The sequence below is a fragment of the Chiloscyllium plagiosum genome, unplaced genomic scaffold, assembly GCF_037043375.1.
Source record: "Chiloscyllium plagiosum isolate Xiang-an unplaced genomic scaffold, Cpla_swu_hap1 HiC_scaffold_43, whole genome shotgun sequence".
NCBI lineage: Eukaryota > Metazoa > Chordata > Chondrichthyes > Orectolobiformes > Hemiscylliidae > Chiloscyllium > Chiloscyllium plagiosum.
The window spans coordinates 21,713,542-21,729,374 of record NW_028270181.1 but is presented as its reverse complement, the minus strand read 5'-3'; the positions used below and the strand labels follow the sequence as shown (position 1 = coordinate 21,729,374).

At 43.7% G+C, this 15,833-nt stretch overlaps 1 protein-coding gene across 5 annotated transcripts in view; it reads right to left on the bottom strand.

Annotated features, from left to right (window-relative positions):
* arhgap22a (Rho GTPase activating protein 22a) overlaps positions 1-15,833 on the bottom strand; it is a 388,741-nt gene that overhangs the window by 14,588 nt on the left and 358,320 nt on the right. For all 5 annotated transcript variants that reach the window (XM_087982560.1, XM_043678818.2, XM_087982561.1 and 2 more), the window contains 4 exons: positions 10,801-11,008; positions 7,459-7,591; positions 6,372-6,445; positions 4,456-4,577 (listed from right to left, as the gene is read on the bottom strand). In XM_087982560.1, the coding sequence (XP_087838686.1) occupies positions 4,456-4,577; positions 6,372-6,445; positions 7,459-7,591; positions 10,801-11,008 (537 nt within the window). The remainder of the gene's footprint in view (positions 1-4,455; positions 4,578-6,371; positions 6,446-7,458; positions 7,592-10,800; positions 11,009-15,833) is intronic.

Sequence of the window (15,833 nt, the reverse complement as noted above, 5' to 3'; positions counted from 1 at the left end):
TGAAGGAAGCAAGGGAGGACATGGGGATCTGGGCAGTGATTTCCTAATCCTCTCTGGCCACGGATGAGGTGTTCGAGGACTGTTAACAATTCCTCATTTTATAAATAGGGAAGAAGCAAGAGATCAGGAAATCACAGGTCAATCAGTCTAACCTTGGTGATGGGGTAATAGAATTCTGAGGGACAAAATATATCTAGCTGCATTTGAAGAGATGCACATTAATCAGGGATAGTCAGCAAAGACCTTTTTAAGGTAAGGGCATGTTGACAAATCAAATGATTTTGAGGTAACCAGGAGTGTTGATGAGCGTAATGTATTTGATGTGGTTGATGAGGACTTTAGCAAGGCTGTCGAGAGCATTCGTCGTGGCAGACCCATGGGATCCAAGGCAAAGTGGCACACTGGATCCAAAGTTGTTTTGGAGGCAGGAAGCAGAGGGTGATGGTAGGGAGATATTTCTGTGACTGGAAGTCTGTTTCCAGTGACGTTCTGCAGGGATCAGTGCTGGAGCCTTTGCTGTGTAGGGTGTAAATTAACAAGGTGGATCTAAACGATTTTCAATGTTTGTGGATAACAGGAAGATTATTTGGGTGATAAGTAGAAAAGTGACTCTGGTCAGGTGGGCAGAGCTGTGGCCAATGGAATTTAAATCAGAGGTTTGAGGGAATGCACTTGCAGAGGGCTAACAAGACAAGGAATCGTGCAATGAATGGCAGGACCCATTCATTGTATTGAAGATCAGAGGGATCTTGCTGTGCATTTCCACAGATCCCTGAAGATAGCAGGGGAAGTGGAAAAGATAGGGAGCTGGTTAAGAAAGAAAATGGGATACTTGCCTTTAGTAGCTGAGGCACAGAATACAAGAGCAAGGAAATTATGCTGGAACTGTATATAACACTAGTTAGGCCACATCTAGAGTACTGTACTGCATGCAGTTCTGGTCACCCCATTGAAGGAGAGATGGTGCAGAGGAGATATTCCAGCATGCTGTCTGCCCTTGAAGGTCTAAGATACAAGGAAAGAATGATAAGGCTGGTGTTGTTTTCCGTGGAGCAGCAAAGGATGAGAGAGGACCTGATCATGGGGCAAACATAGGATGGATAGGAAGGCACCTTTTGCACTAGTAAAGGGGTCAACTACCAGTGGCCATAGATTTAAGGTTAGAGGTCGAGGGCAATGAGCAGAGTTAAGAAATGTTTTCAAGGAGGATGCTGGGAGTCTGAAATTCACTGCCTGAAAGGGTAGTTGAGTCAGAAACTCTAGACACATTGAAGCTGTATTTAGATGTTCACTTGTGCTTCAGGGTCTTGGACTAAGGGCTTTTACTCGCCCAAACATGATGGGCTGAATGGCCTCTTCTGTGCTGTAAACATCTATGTCTATAGAGTTTCAGAAAGTGACATTGGGAGCAAGTTATTCATTAGCATCACACTGTAATATTAACAAATGGAGCATTTATACCCTGTAATTTCTGCATAATTAGGGAATCTAGATGGAATCCAATAATGTAAAATATGCAGATATTTTAAACATAATTGAGTTGCACTCGTTAGCATTTGGGATGATATTTCCATGCGCTTCCCATTCCCCAGTTAGAAAAGCAAATTTCAACTAACTGGGCCTATTGTACCTTGAGGACAATTAGATTAGATTCCCTACAGTGTGGAAACAGGCCCTTCGGCCCAACAAGTCCACACCGACCCTCCAAACAGTAACTCACCCAGACCCATTTCCCTCTGACTAATGCACCTAACACTATGGGCAATTTAGCATGGCCAATTCACTTGACCTGCACGTCTTTGGATTGTGGGAGGAAACCATAGTACACCTACACAGACACAGGGAGAATGTCTGTGTGGAGTTTGCACAGTCACCCAAGGCAGGAATCGAACCCAGGACTCTGGTGCTGTGAGGCAGCAGTGCTAACCACTAAGCCACCGTGGCCACCCATAATTGAGTACAGACAGTAAAAACCAAAATAACAGAGGATGCTTTAAATCAGAAACAAACACAGAAATTGCTGGAAAAGTTGAGCAAATCTGGCAGTATCTGTGGAGAGAAATAAGAGCTAACATTTCAGTTACAATGACCCTTCCTCAGAACTGTGTATGGACATAATTGCTGGTCCAACCAGTGACACTCACATCCCAGCAAAGAGTTAAAAAAAGGTTTGGCTCACATACTGATGAGACAATTACTATAAAATACTTTCAATTCCAGACAATTGATCTGCACAATTGTTCTTGCTGCACAAGTTTCAGCCAACATTCGACAGGTTTCACTGATTGACCTGTTTGTTCAGCTGCAGCGATGACTTGAGCAAATATATAATTTTAAATTCAGTTAATCCCCAGGCCTGGCCATAACCCAGTGAATGCTCGATTATAATTGGTGACATTGTGTGACTGTGCACTAATCCATGGGCGTTTTGACATTTTGGCATGTGTTAATAGGTTTCAGCGGATTCTGGAGATATTTTAATGATTGAGCAGCAGGCACTCTTAAAGACAGATCGAATTTGGGATCGAGTCCCCTCAATCTGAGTGAGAGGGTGTGTTACATGTCGAGTCTGCACTAAATGGTTTCGCAGACTGGTACTTCACAAGGCCCAAGAGTTTTAATCTAAAGGTGCTTCTTTTGGTTGGTTTGCTTGTACCAATCGGGATCAGAATGTTCGGACTAATCCCTCGGATGTTGAGCCTTTAGAAATTTTCAGTGAATACAAACTCCAGAACAGAGCTGATCACAGTGACAGAGATGGCAACCCCAACAAATGCAAGGAGTCTGTTGTGGCAGAGATGGGGCACTGGGGTAGCAGACCAAACCTGTCCAGGCCATGACCGGCCGAAACGCAGCAGTCACACACGCTCTTTGTTTTTAGGGGGTAAATCCTACTGTATGGAAATATGAGATTTGTGACCGACTAGTCATGCCCTGTTGATTCTAATTCTCAAAGGTAAAAACAGTTCAGCCTCAAATCAAAGTTGTGTTAGAACAGTAGCAATTTTGTAGCCATCAGTCAATGCTGCACAGCTATATGTAAAATCAATCAGTTACAGTGGATTCCTGAAGATATTAATGCTGCAGTTGTGCCCTAATGGGAGTTTGATGGTTAAGTTCTGTATTTCTGTCACATCAAAGAGGAATAGGAACAAGTCCATTTGGCCCATCGAATGGAGGAACATTGGAAATACGAGCAGCAGGAGGCCATTCAGCCACTGAGCCTACCCCACCATTCAATTAGATCAAGGTTGTTCTGTACCTTTACTACGTTATTCTTTCATGGCATGTGAATGTCCTGCCAAGATCAGCATTTAAAGCTTGCTCCTAATCACCCTTGAACTGAATGGCTTCCTCTGTCACTTCAGAGGACCACTAACCAGATGACTGTGGCTCGAGAGAGAGATAGTTAGGCCAGACCAGGTAAGGACAGCAGATTTCCTTCCCTAAGAGGACACTAGTGAACCAGATTAATTTTTAGGACTATCGATGATTGTTGCATAGACACCACGAGCTTTCAACTCCAGATTTTTAACTGAAGTTCCACATGCTGTCGTGGTTAGATTGGAATCCTTGTCCCAAAACTGGGCCTCTGGACTACTTGACCAGTGATCTTACTATTATTCCACTCAAATAACCTCAGCCAAACCCTTTTGCCATATTCCCGGGTACCATCCCCAATCTGTTTATCTATCTCCAGCTTCAAGCTTTAGTTCTTCAAGTATTTGAGGGAAAGAAACTTCGAGTCAGTTACTTTACTTTGCATCTGTCTGTCACTATGACTTGCTTGGCACTGGGTGACGTCAACCAATGGATGAGTTGAATGCTCCTTTTAATTTGCTAAACTTTAGTGGTATATGTTTCAAACTGCAGCAACCGTTTTCCATAACAGATTGGCAGAAAGCCTTTAGCTATGATACTGAATTTAGATTCTGAATTGAATTTTTGGAGCCAACATACTAGGAGGAGCAATGTTTGTCCCTTGCTGCATTTTTAATATTTGTTTTCTGCACATCATCTGCAAAGCCAAGTCAATGCTTAAAATTCAGAAAGAACAATGATATGATCTAATCTTCACAGTCTCAGAGGAACCATAGTGCTGCTCTCTCATGAGAGAGACAGAGGTTTACTCTATCTAACACCACGTTGTTCTCTGAGTGTTTGCTGGAGGAAGCTTTAGTTTCAGTTTAAAAGAGGGAGCTTTACATGCAGTCTAAAAGAATAGAGAGAGATGACGGATAGTGAGTTTAACCGAAGGGTCTCCACATACTCGGTGAGGGGAGAGTTTGAAAAAGGGGGACCTTTGTGTTGAACCATGTTGCTCGTGTTAGTCTGCATTACAAACCAAAGGAACCTGGCTAGTCAGCTAAATGCTAACCAATGGAGATATTTTAGTTTTTTTAAAAAAAGTTTACAATTAATAAGCAATGACAGTAATTAAGTCAATTCACACACCTTCCATAATAGTTACTGGGTCTTCCAGTTTTGGACGCAAAATATTTGGTCCAAAGACGGTTGCGAGGTTTTGGACACTCATTTTGTTTACACTTGAATAAGATTGAACTTCATCAAGAAACCTACAGATAATATGACAAATATTGAGTTATTCAAAATACAGTACAAATCTATTGTCTTTGTTTTGCTGTCAGTTCTCTCATGCTATATTATCAAGATGTACCTAATCACAGCATGCACACTAACACACCCAGTGACAATTCCCCATATTGGTACAATTTAAGGATTTTGTTTTTGGTTTGCTCGGGCTATTCAACTGTGGGTGTCAATAACAAAAGCTGCTGCTTTGACAGATTGGGATGCACTGACTGCACTTGCAGTTCTTTCCCCAATAGGTAATGTATTTCCCTCGGTCCAAATGCAAAAAAGATCGCAGCTCAGAAATACTTCAAATGTTTGGAGTTCTATCTTGGAACTCAATGTTCCAAACAGGTTTAGATTACCTACCTACAGTGTGGAAACAGGCTCTTTGGCCCAACAAGTCCACACCGACCCTCAGGAGAGTAACCCACCCAGATCCATTTCCCTCTGACTAATGCACCTAACACTACAGGCAATTTAGCATAGTCAATTCACCTGACCTGCACATCTTTGGACTGTGGGAGGAAATCTGAGCACCCGGAGGAAACCCAAACAGACACTAAGAGAATGTGCAAACTCCACACAGACAGTCGACCAAGGCTGGAATCGAACCTGGGTCCCTAGTGCTGTAAGGCAGCAGTGCTAACCACTGTACCGCTGTGCTGCCCATCTTAGACACATGGCAAATTATTTTATTGTTTGCCATTCACTGCACACAAAAAACAGATTTCTAATTCCATTTCAATAACTGAGGCCATGAAACAGTGTTTTATATTGTACAGAGGCTCACAGAATGTCCAGAAATTCAACTGGTTGAGCATGAGACTCTTAAGCTCAGGATGATGGGTTTGAGCTTCACACTGGGCACTTTTGTTCTGTACTGCCAGCTGTGTGAATGTGTTCAAACTTGAATCTTAGCTCTTTCCCTAACCCACAATCTCAATGTGGGGGTTCATCTGGAGTGGAGGTTTGTGTCTCCCTATGGGGGTTGATCAACTGCACTTATAATACAGGGAGGAGAACTTGTCCATATTCTCTGTCAAAGGCAGCAAGGTTCGTTTGCACAGACTACCAGCAGCCAATGTTGGTGACATGGTCACACCAACCATAACGAAAGGGAAACCAGAGCACAGGAAAAAGATGCACGGGCACTAGTGAAACAACAACAGAAAGCAGACAGAAAAGACAGGGTGTTTCCCTGTATTGAAGACATAGTAGTAAATAATAAAGAAGAAATGGGTACGGTGGCTCAGTGGTTAGCACTCCCGCTTCACAGCAGAGGGAACCCGGGTCCGATTCCACCCTCAAGCAACTGTCTGTGTGGAGTTTGCACATTCTCCCTGTGTCTGCATGGGTTTCCTCCCACAGTCCAAAAATGTACAGGTTAGGCCGATTGTCCAGGAATGTGCAGGCTCGGTGGGTTAGCCATAGGATATGCAGGGTTACAGAGATTGGTAAGGGGTTGGATCTGGGTGGGCTGTTCTTTTGGAGGCCTGGTGTGGACTCGCTAGGCCGAATGGCCTGCTTCCATACTGTAGGGATTCTGTGATTCTAAATGAAAGGCTCTGTTGCCAAGAAACATGCAGATCTATGGCCCAGGATTGCTTTCATTGCTGGGAGCATCACCTGAGAATTACAAACATGTCCTGTAATGATCTCTGTACAATTCAATACATGTTTTTATCCCCAGGGAAAGAAATGTCAATGCTGGTTTCAATGACACACAAATGATCACCCATCCACTCCAGTTAGCCCTGTGATAGCACAAAACCCACCTGCAGATATATTTCAGGAGATTGTAATTGGCCTGAGGCAGATTAGTGACCTGTTTGATCAGTTCCTGGACACCCTGAGTAAAAGAAGACCAGATTAGTAATTCTCATTCTAGTTAGGATGGAATATTTACGGCGATTTTAACCTGACCAGCCCAGTCAATGTCAGGATGGTCGGGCAGTTAAAACTCACTCAGTTTACACCACTGCTCTACAGGGTTCTTCTGGTGCATCGGTAGTGTCCTTACGTCTGAGCCGAGAGACCCATATTCAATCTCGCCTGCTCCCAAGGTGTGTAATGACATCTCTGAATAGGTTGATTAGAGATTATCCACAGAGCTGCCCCAGAGCCACCAGCAGGCTCTGTCTGAGGTAGCACTTTTAAACATAATCTGTCACTTCCTCATAACATCCAACAATGGTGAAGTTTAACTCAAATCCAGTTATGCTACATGTTCTAGAGCTTGTAATAGGTCTTACACGAGGACCTCACTTACTGAGGCAGCTCCTTTACAGCCTTCTGCTCAAAGGCAAGAGAATTCTTCAGGCATGTGCCTGTTAAGAATTTGGGAACCCGGATCAGACTCTTTGCTAACCTATACCCAGCAGAAGCATTCTGTTATTTTTTGAAATCAACGTTGCATATGGTGTTAAGTGTTACTGGCTCCTGGAGGAGCCTGTATCTCCCACTTACAAATTACAGTGGACAGATTGAATCATTAACTTCCATCTTACTCAGTTTTGGCTTGTACGTGGTATAGTGTAGCTAGTCTATGAAAAGTAATATGGAATCATCCAGTTTCTGAGAATACTGGCAAACAGGATGTTCTGCGTTCAGTACAAGACATGGTAACACTGCAGAGCTGGAAATGTGTTGCTGGAAAAGCGCAGCAGGTCAGACAGCATCCAAGGAGCAGGAGAATCGACGTTTCGGGCTTGAGCCCTTCTTCAGCGCTCATGCCCGAAACGTCGATTCTCCTGCTCCTTGGATGCTGCCTGACCTGCTGCACTTTTCCAGCAACACATTTTTCAGCTCTGATCTCCAGCATCTGCAGACCTCACTTTCTCCATGGTAACACTGCAGACATACCTCTTCTTGATCCTTAGCCAACAGTTGTGCACATGACAGGAAGTCTTCATACTTAGCAAATGGGATCACTGGCTCAGGTAACTCTCTCAGGTATAGCTTCAGCAAGGATGCAACCGTGTGGACATCAGTGTTTCTGCAAAAAGAAAAATTGTGAAACAGCCGATTTCCCAGTTGCAGCAGCCAACCATGATTAATGAGCATTTGCCGTCAGACCTCAAAATGTAGTTTATCAAGTATAGAACAAATCAGCAAAAGGCACAATTGCTCCTCATGACTGCCCATGCAAGACATCTGCTTCATGCTGCAGACATGGAATATTAAAATTTGCACAAAGTCTGAACCACAAAGTCTTAAAACAACTGCAGAAAACGATTCAAAATTAAACCGTCTGAATAATTCAATTTCACCATTAGAAGCACATTTCTTTGATTTTATCAAGTTTTGCGTTTTGTAGACTTGTGAGAATCTGAGGAAAGGGACAGAGGTTCGATGAGAAGATAAGGAGGTGAGAGGTGATCAATCAAAAGAAAGAGACTTCTTCAGCCTTGTTCTTATGTTTCCTGTCAAAGTTTTGGGCCTGTCTGTTGAGCTTCAATAGAACGTTGGTTATTATCCTAGAAAAATGGGCTTGCCAAATACACTCAGCCTCCCATTGTGACCGTAAAGCCAAACACTTATTCTTTGCCCTTCCAAAAAGTGTAAGTGCTCTGAGTTCAACCACTGTTGCTGGCCATGGAAATAGGCAGCACAGCAGCTCAGTGGTTAGCACTGCTGCCTCACAGCACCAGGGACGTGGGTTCAATTCCTGTCCCAGGCAACTGTCTGGGTGGAGTTTGCACATTCTCCCCGTGAGTTTCCTCTGGGTGCTCCGGTTTCCTTCCACAGATGTGCAGGTTTGGTAGATTGGTCACAGGAAATACAGGGATGGGGGTGGCAGGTTCTGGTGGGAGGCTCTTTCGAGGGTTGGTATGGGCTCAATGGGCTGAATGGCCTGCTCCCACACTGTAGGGATTATATGAAATACATTCACTCCTAGAAATGATGGACTCTAATTCAATGGTGCCATGGTGAAAATCAAATATGTTTCAATATTTGGGTTCATTTCTACCCAGAAAGCGCAGCCCCAAGAAATTAAGATGGAGTCCACACTCTCAGCTTGCACTCAGGATCCAGCAGTACAGTTACGGGACACTGCCAAACAGGCAACACGACAAAACTACACCACGTACAGTCACGCCAAGAACAAGGAACTGGAGAAACTTGGCATCACCACCAGTAGTAGCCAAGCCCACCCTGGCACCACCGCAGGGAAGTCAATCGTCAACTTATCGGACCACACCCTTCATGTGGAAGAGATTGAAGTCCTGAGCAGGGGTCTCAATTTCTGCCCCACCACCAAAATGGACCACATGGGTCTTGCAGTAGACAAGGAGGAATTCATCAGACGAATGAGACGCCAGGAATCCTTTCAAGATGCCTGAATTTGTACTTAGAGAATTACATTTTATTTTGCTCAAAAACTGCATGAATCCATGTAAGATTCTGTAAATCCCCTTTTTTTAGATTAAATCAATCTGAGTATTGGGGCACAGACGGCCTCACACAGGGCACCTCACACCTTCAAATGTATTATCTGGGCCAACATGGCACCTACTGTTAAAACTCACTTGAGAATGTAACTTTATGGAAGTTCTGGGATTTACATATAAAAGAACTGAAACCAACATGCCCATTCTAAAAGACAAGAGACTTAACAATCACTCCAGGTCTTTTTCAATACATAATTTCAGTTACATCACACTGTAAATTTTGTGTCCTCCGATCTTACACTCCACAACCACCTGCTGAAGGAGCAGTGCTCCGAAAGGTAGTGCTTCCAAATAAACCTGTTGGACTATAACCTGGTGTTGTGTGATTTTTAACTTAGCTCCAAGAACAATCAAGAAGCTTGATACTCTCCTGGACAAAGCAGCCCGCTTGATTGGCACCACATCCATATTTTAAAAAAATCTCCCTCCACCACTGACGCTCAGTATCAGCAGTGTGTCGTACTTATCAAACTCAGTACAGAAATTCACTAAATCTCCTTCGGCTGCAGCTTCCAAACCCACACCCGTAACCATGTAGAATGCCAAGGGCCAGCAGATACATGGGAACACCATCATCTGAAAAGTTTTCCTCTGAACCACGCACCATCCTGAATTGGAAACAGATTGCCATTCTTTCAGTGTCACTTGGTCACAATCCTGAAACTTCCTCCCTCACGGCATTGCGGGTCTACCTCCACCAAACAGACTGCAGCAGTTCAAGGTGGGAACTCACCATTTCTCCTTGATGGAGAAATAAATCCATGGAAGTAAATCCTAGCCCAGCCAGCAATGCCCACAAATGAAGTTTAAAGAAACAGAAGCTCAGTCAGATGGTAAAACTGCAGAATCTGTATTTCAGACCAGCAAACGCTGACTGGTGGTCCAACCAATCAAACGGCAGTTTAAATGTGCCTGGATAGGCACTAGTGTCTGTTTCCTGATGAAGGGTTTTTGCCTGAAACGTCAATTTTCCTGCTCCTCAGATGCTGCCTGACCTGCTGTGCTTTTCCAGCACCACTCTAATCTTGACTTTGATCTCCAGCATCTGCAGTCCTCACTTTTGCCTAGTTTCTGTTTGCTTCCTAACTGGATAGCATGCCCCTTTATCTGAAGCTGACTGAAGTTCAGGAGCATCATTTCCCACCGAAAATGAAGCAGCCTCGAACTGATGGAGGGTTTTTCAATCATCCCACACTCGGCTGGATTCGATCCAAAAAAGTATCTGATGTACATGTTTCTCAAATTAGCACAATTGCAAACTGCACAGCAGTTTAGCCTCCTCGCAAACGGTAATGGAACCAGAGAAACCAGAGTAAAAAGGTGGAAATGAAAGCTATTCCGTTTGAAAATGAACATGCCTGAGAAGTTCTAATGAGTGCAATGTAGTGCATTAATTAACTTCAGTAAAAAAGGTCAGAGGGCAATGAAAATGTGAACAATCTCCTGTTAGAAGCGACAATGTTGAATCTGAAATTAATACAGAACCAGCATTTCCAATATACAATGTGTGACTGCCTTTAGTCTATAGAAACCCTCTGACAACGATGCACCCCAGTTATTCATGCCATCATTTGCCAATGATAATTAGCTACAGAAGTGGTCATTCAATATTGCAATAACGTGGGAGTTCAGCTGGAAGGCCATTTGAGCTTAGCATTGTCTTCAAATTGAACTAATTCTTATTGAATTTAGCAAAGGGAGGTTTGAGTGTTCAAGTAATGTAAGTTTAAAAATCACCTTCAGCACACATTACCTGTCAAAGAGAGGCTTTTCTCCACAATCGAAAGAATCCTGGAGTTCTTTGACCAGGTTGGCTTGCCCAGGCATGCGGAATAAGCCCTCTTCAGTGAGGCCATGCTCTCTGATAAAATCCACACACTGTTCGACTAATAACGGAGCGAGCCGCTTTCCAAACTTGCGCTCGTACTGGACTGTGTCTTCCAAACGCTGTCCAAATATACCTGAAAATAAATTGGAATTCCCAGCTGTGATTTCCCTCGGCATAGACTTCAATAGCAAGTCTCTGATTGATAGAGATTGCTTTCAAAGTCGGTGCAGTGAGCTGAAACACTATCAAAAGTTAAAAAGGAGGCAACTCAAAACATTTTAATTACAATGCAGGGGATCAATTTTAAAAGCCGCAGGTTTGGCAAAGAAAAATCTTTCTTCTTTGTGGGGGGTTTTCAGAAGGTAGCTTCAAACACTTCCTTTCCACTCAACAGTAGTCAGTACAATGCCAGACACTGCTGCCCCATCTCTCTCTCTGTCTCACAGCTGGTGAGGATACAGAAACAAAGAGTCTCAGAACGGTTGATCACTTCCAACTACAGTCCTCAGTCGCAACTCCTTGCCTTTTTTGTTACTGATCTGGTCAGTGCTCTCCCCGCTCTGTTTCTGATCTGCAAGTGTAGCAAAGTTGAGCATACGTCACAAGGAGACACAAAAATGCAACACAGCTTTTGACCTTTTTGGAGTCATTAAGTATTTGATTGCATTAACATTGCCGCAGTTCTGTAACCTCTGGTCTGTGATGGATTCATTGACCTTAAGGACAACTGGGAAGTCAATTGATGTGTTCGATATAGTCCTACCTGCCTATCTTCTTTTCCACCCATCCACACCCCCCCAACCTATCACCTTCATCCCCTCCCCCACTCACCTATTGTACTCTATGCTACTTTCTCCCCACCCCCACCTCCTCTCACTTATGTCTCCACCCTTTAGGCTTTCTGCCTATATTCCTGATGAAGGGCTTTTGCCCGAAACATCGATTTTACAGCTCCTCGGATGCTGCCTGAACTGCTGTGCTCTTCCAGCACCACTAATCCAGAAACAGACCTGTCAGTCCTACTCATCCATTCTGACCACGTATCCCAAAAATAACTAGTCCCATTTGTCTGCATTTGGTCTATATTCCTCAATGCCTTTCTTAATTCATGTACCTGTCCAAATGCCTTTTAAATGTTTAATTGCGCCAGCCTCCACCACTTCTTCTGGCAGCTCATTCCATACAAGTACCACCCTCTGTGTGAAAAGGTTGCCCCACAGGACCTTTTTAAATTTTACCTCTTTCGGCTTAAACCTATTTCCCCCAAGTTTTGGACTCTCCCATCCTGGGGGACAGACCTTGGCTATTCACCCTATCATGATTTTATAAACTTCTATAAGGTCACCCCCCCCACCCCTCCCAGTCTCTGACGCTCCTGGGAAATAAAGTCCCAGCCTATCCAACTCTCCTTATAATTCAAACCTTCAAGTCCTACCAACATCCTTGTCAATTTTTTTCTGCACCTTTTCTAATTTAATAACATTCTTTCTATAGCAGGATAATCAGAATTGTATGCAGTACTCCAAAAGTGGCCTCACCAATGTCTGGTACAGCCATAACATGATGTTCCAACTCCTATACTCAATGCTTCTGAATGATGAAGGCATGTGTGCCAAGTGGCTTTTTCACCACCTCACCTACTTTTGACGCCACTTTCAAGGAACTAGGTACCTACACCATTCCCTCACAGCCCCATTCCCGATAAAGGGCTTTTGCCCGAAACATCGATTCTCCTGCTCCTCGGATGCTGCCTGACCTGCTGTGCACACTCTCTACACTAGAACAAAAGCAGGTCTGATGATGACCGTGAATCCATTGTAGATTGTTGTAAAATCCCATCTGGTTCACTAATGTTCTTTAGGGGAAGAAACTGTCATCCTTATCTGACCTACACGTGACTCCAGACCCACAGCAGTGTGGTTGACTCAAATTGCCCTCTGGGCAAGCAGGGATGGACATCAAATGCTAGTATAGCCATCAACGCCAACATTCCATAAATGAATTTTTAAAAGTTAATGATCGTTGATGAGAGTCCAAGTCAAACCTCTCTCTCTCTCTCTCCCCTTCTCTCCTTCCCATATGAATGGAGAAAGATATATATCTGAGGCAAGTATGCCACTGAAGCAGTTTATTCCATGAGCCAAATTAAATAAGGACCTTGTCCACAGTGTGCTGCAGTCTGTTCAAACATGAACTAAATGGCCCATTTATTTTAGGTAATCATGCAGTAAAAAGCACTTTTCTAATCTCCCCAGTGCCTCTCTCAGTAAGTGGCAGTACAGGTTTAAAAAAAACTATTAAAATGTACTACAAAAAAGAGCAAGGATTTATGCATAGAGATATGACATTGAAAAGCAGAAAGTTATGTCAAATTTTTCCATGACCTTGATTAGACTGCATTTTCATTATTCTGGTCTCCTTCTTGCTGAAACTAAACCAAGAGCTGGAGAAAATGTGGGAAAAGAATTACAAGGATTATAACAAAACTGAGAGGGTACACAGGATCGGGGATGAGTGAACAAACTGGACCTCTTTTCTCTATGGGGATCGTATACAGTCTTTAGGATTATGGAAGAGGATCAGTCAGGGGGATGTAAAGAAGATGGCTCCACGTGGAATTGTCCAAAAGTGGAGCAATAAATGTAGACAGTTACAAATATATCTAACAAAGGAACTCAGGATAATCTTCTCTATCTCAAGAGCAATGAGAGGGTGGAACCCTCAACCTTTGGTATAATTAGAGTCATAGAGATGTACAGCATGGAAACAGACCCTTCGGTCCAACCTGTCCATGCCGACCAGATATCCCAACCCAATCTAGTCCCACCTGCCAGCATCCAGTCCATATCCCTCCAAATCCTTCCTATTCATATACCCATCCAAATGCCTCTTAAATGTTGCAATTGTATCATCTGGCAGCTCATTCCATACACGTACCACTCTCTGTGTGAAAAAGTTGCCCCGTAGGTCTCTTTTATATCCTTCCCCTCTCACCCTAAACCTATGCCCTCTAGTTCTGGACTCCACGACCCCAAGGAAAAGACTTTGCCTATTTATCCTATCCACACCCCTCATAATTTTGTAAACCTCTATAAGATCACCCCTCAGCTTCCGACACTCCAAGGAAAACAGCCCCAGCCTGTACAGCCTCTCCCAAAAGCTCAAATCCTCCAACCCTGGCAACATCCTTGTAAATCTTTTCTGAACCCTTTCAAGTTTCACAACATAAGGAAGACAGGAAGAGAAAAATGTGCTGAGTAGATGAGGGATGAAAGGTGGAAGGATGGCCACGTGAAGGTAGACACCGACCCCATGCCCTGTTTGTTTTGCAACAGTTACACCGTCCCTTAGAAGGTCACGTTTTATCTTGTTGTCTGCAGAGAGCTGTCCCTGTAGTCCCAGGTTAATCAGAACGGAAATGGGGTGCCCATACCTGATCTCTAGTACGTGCTCATTGGGTGAAGGAGACAGTCTGGTTTGACTGTGGTTCTCATGGCTGAATTGTTCAGTCACCAGCTGGTCCCTCACTACTAGTGGGAAAGCATTCACTGAACTAATGCAATCGATGTTTGGAATTAAACACGGCTGCTTCAAAAGCAACTGGTCAAACCACAGCGTGATCAGGAATTGGTCCCCGGCCCCTTTTCTACATTGGAAGTGTACGTTCTCTCTGCAGAAAAGGCATCCCATGGGGAAAAACTTTCTATTTTGAGCCAATGGTTTCAGAAGCGCAAGGGTTCTGGGAGGAGAAATGTATTTTGGGCTCCACAAGGCTAACAAAACGTTCCAAAAACATTTTTCTCTTTACTTAAGCCCTGTGATCACAGGAGCCTCAGAGGAATCCTGTAACAAACTGCAGGGTCCCTAAGTGACACATGTATTGGTTTAAGACCACTTTCACATCACCAAATGGAATGCCAAGAAACAAAATAGGTGCTCAAATTGAGCCGGTCAACACAGACTGAGGGCAGGCCGCCCGACTTATAAAGTAGGAGAAAATCAACCTAATGTAAGTCTGAAAAATAATTGCAACGCAGAGCAATTTCTATACCAACCTTTTAGTTTGTGTATGCATTTGGTCATTTTGCTACTCACTGCACTCTTTCAGTGCAATTACCTTGTGTGAGAAAATAGGGACTGGAAAATATCTGGGCTTTACACTGGATGGACAGTACAAAATTCACTCTGATCACTGATAGAATTCACAGCATAGGAATATAGCACTAAAGGCTTAAGAAAAGGCCATTCAGGCCCTCAGACCTGTCCCATCATCCAATTAGATTATGGTCGGTCTGAATCATAATAGCATCTACCCATCTCTCATCCTTAATAATCTGTTGCCTTGAGTTCTAAAGTTTCCAATTTACTGTCCAATCTCAATTTCCCGACTATTTCAGGAAAGAGGTGCAGATCCACAACCGATTCTTGTATAAGGAGGCGCTTCATGACTTTACTTCTGAATGGCTTTGTTCCAATGTAAAGGTTCTACCACCTTGTTTTTACTCCCTATCAGAGGTAATACTTCCAAACAAAACCTTTAATCATCATGCACATCTCAACTAGATTTTTCCTTAATCTTCTATGGGGTGGCATGGTGGCTCAGTGGTTAGCACTGCTGCCTCACAGCACCAGAGACCCGGGTTCGATTCCACCCTCGGGCGACTGTCTGTGTGGAGTTTGCACGTTCTCCCCGTGTCTGCGTGAGTTTCCTCCCACAGTCCAAAAATGTGCACGTTAGGTGAATTGGTCATGCTAAATTGCCCGTAGACCTAAGTGCATTAGTTAGGGGGGGATAGGTCTGGGTGAGTTACTCTTTAGAGGGTCGGTGTGGGCTAGTTGGGCTGAAGGGCCTGTTTCCACACTATAGAGAATCTAATTTACACTCCAGGAATTACTTGCAAGCACCTGCTGATGACTTCTCCTGAACAGAGAATAAAGCACAGCTGGCTATTACAACT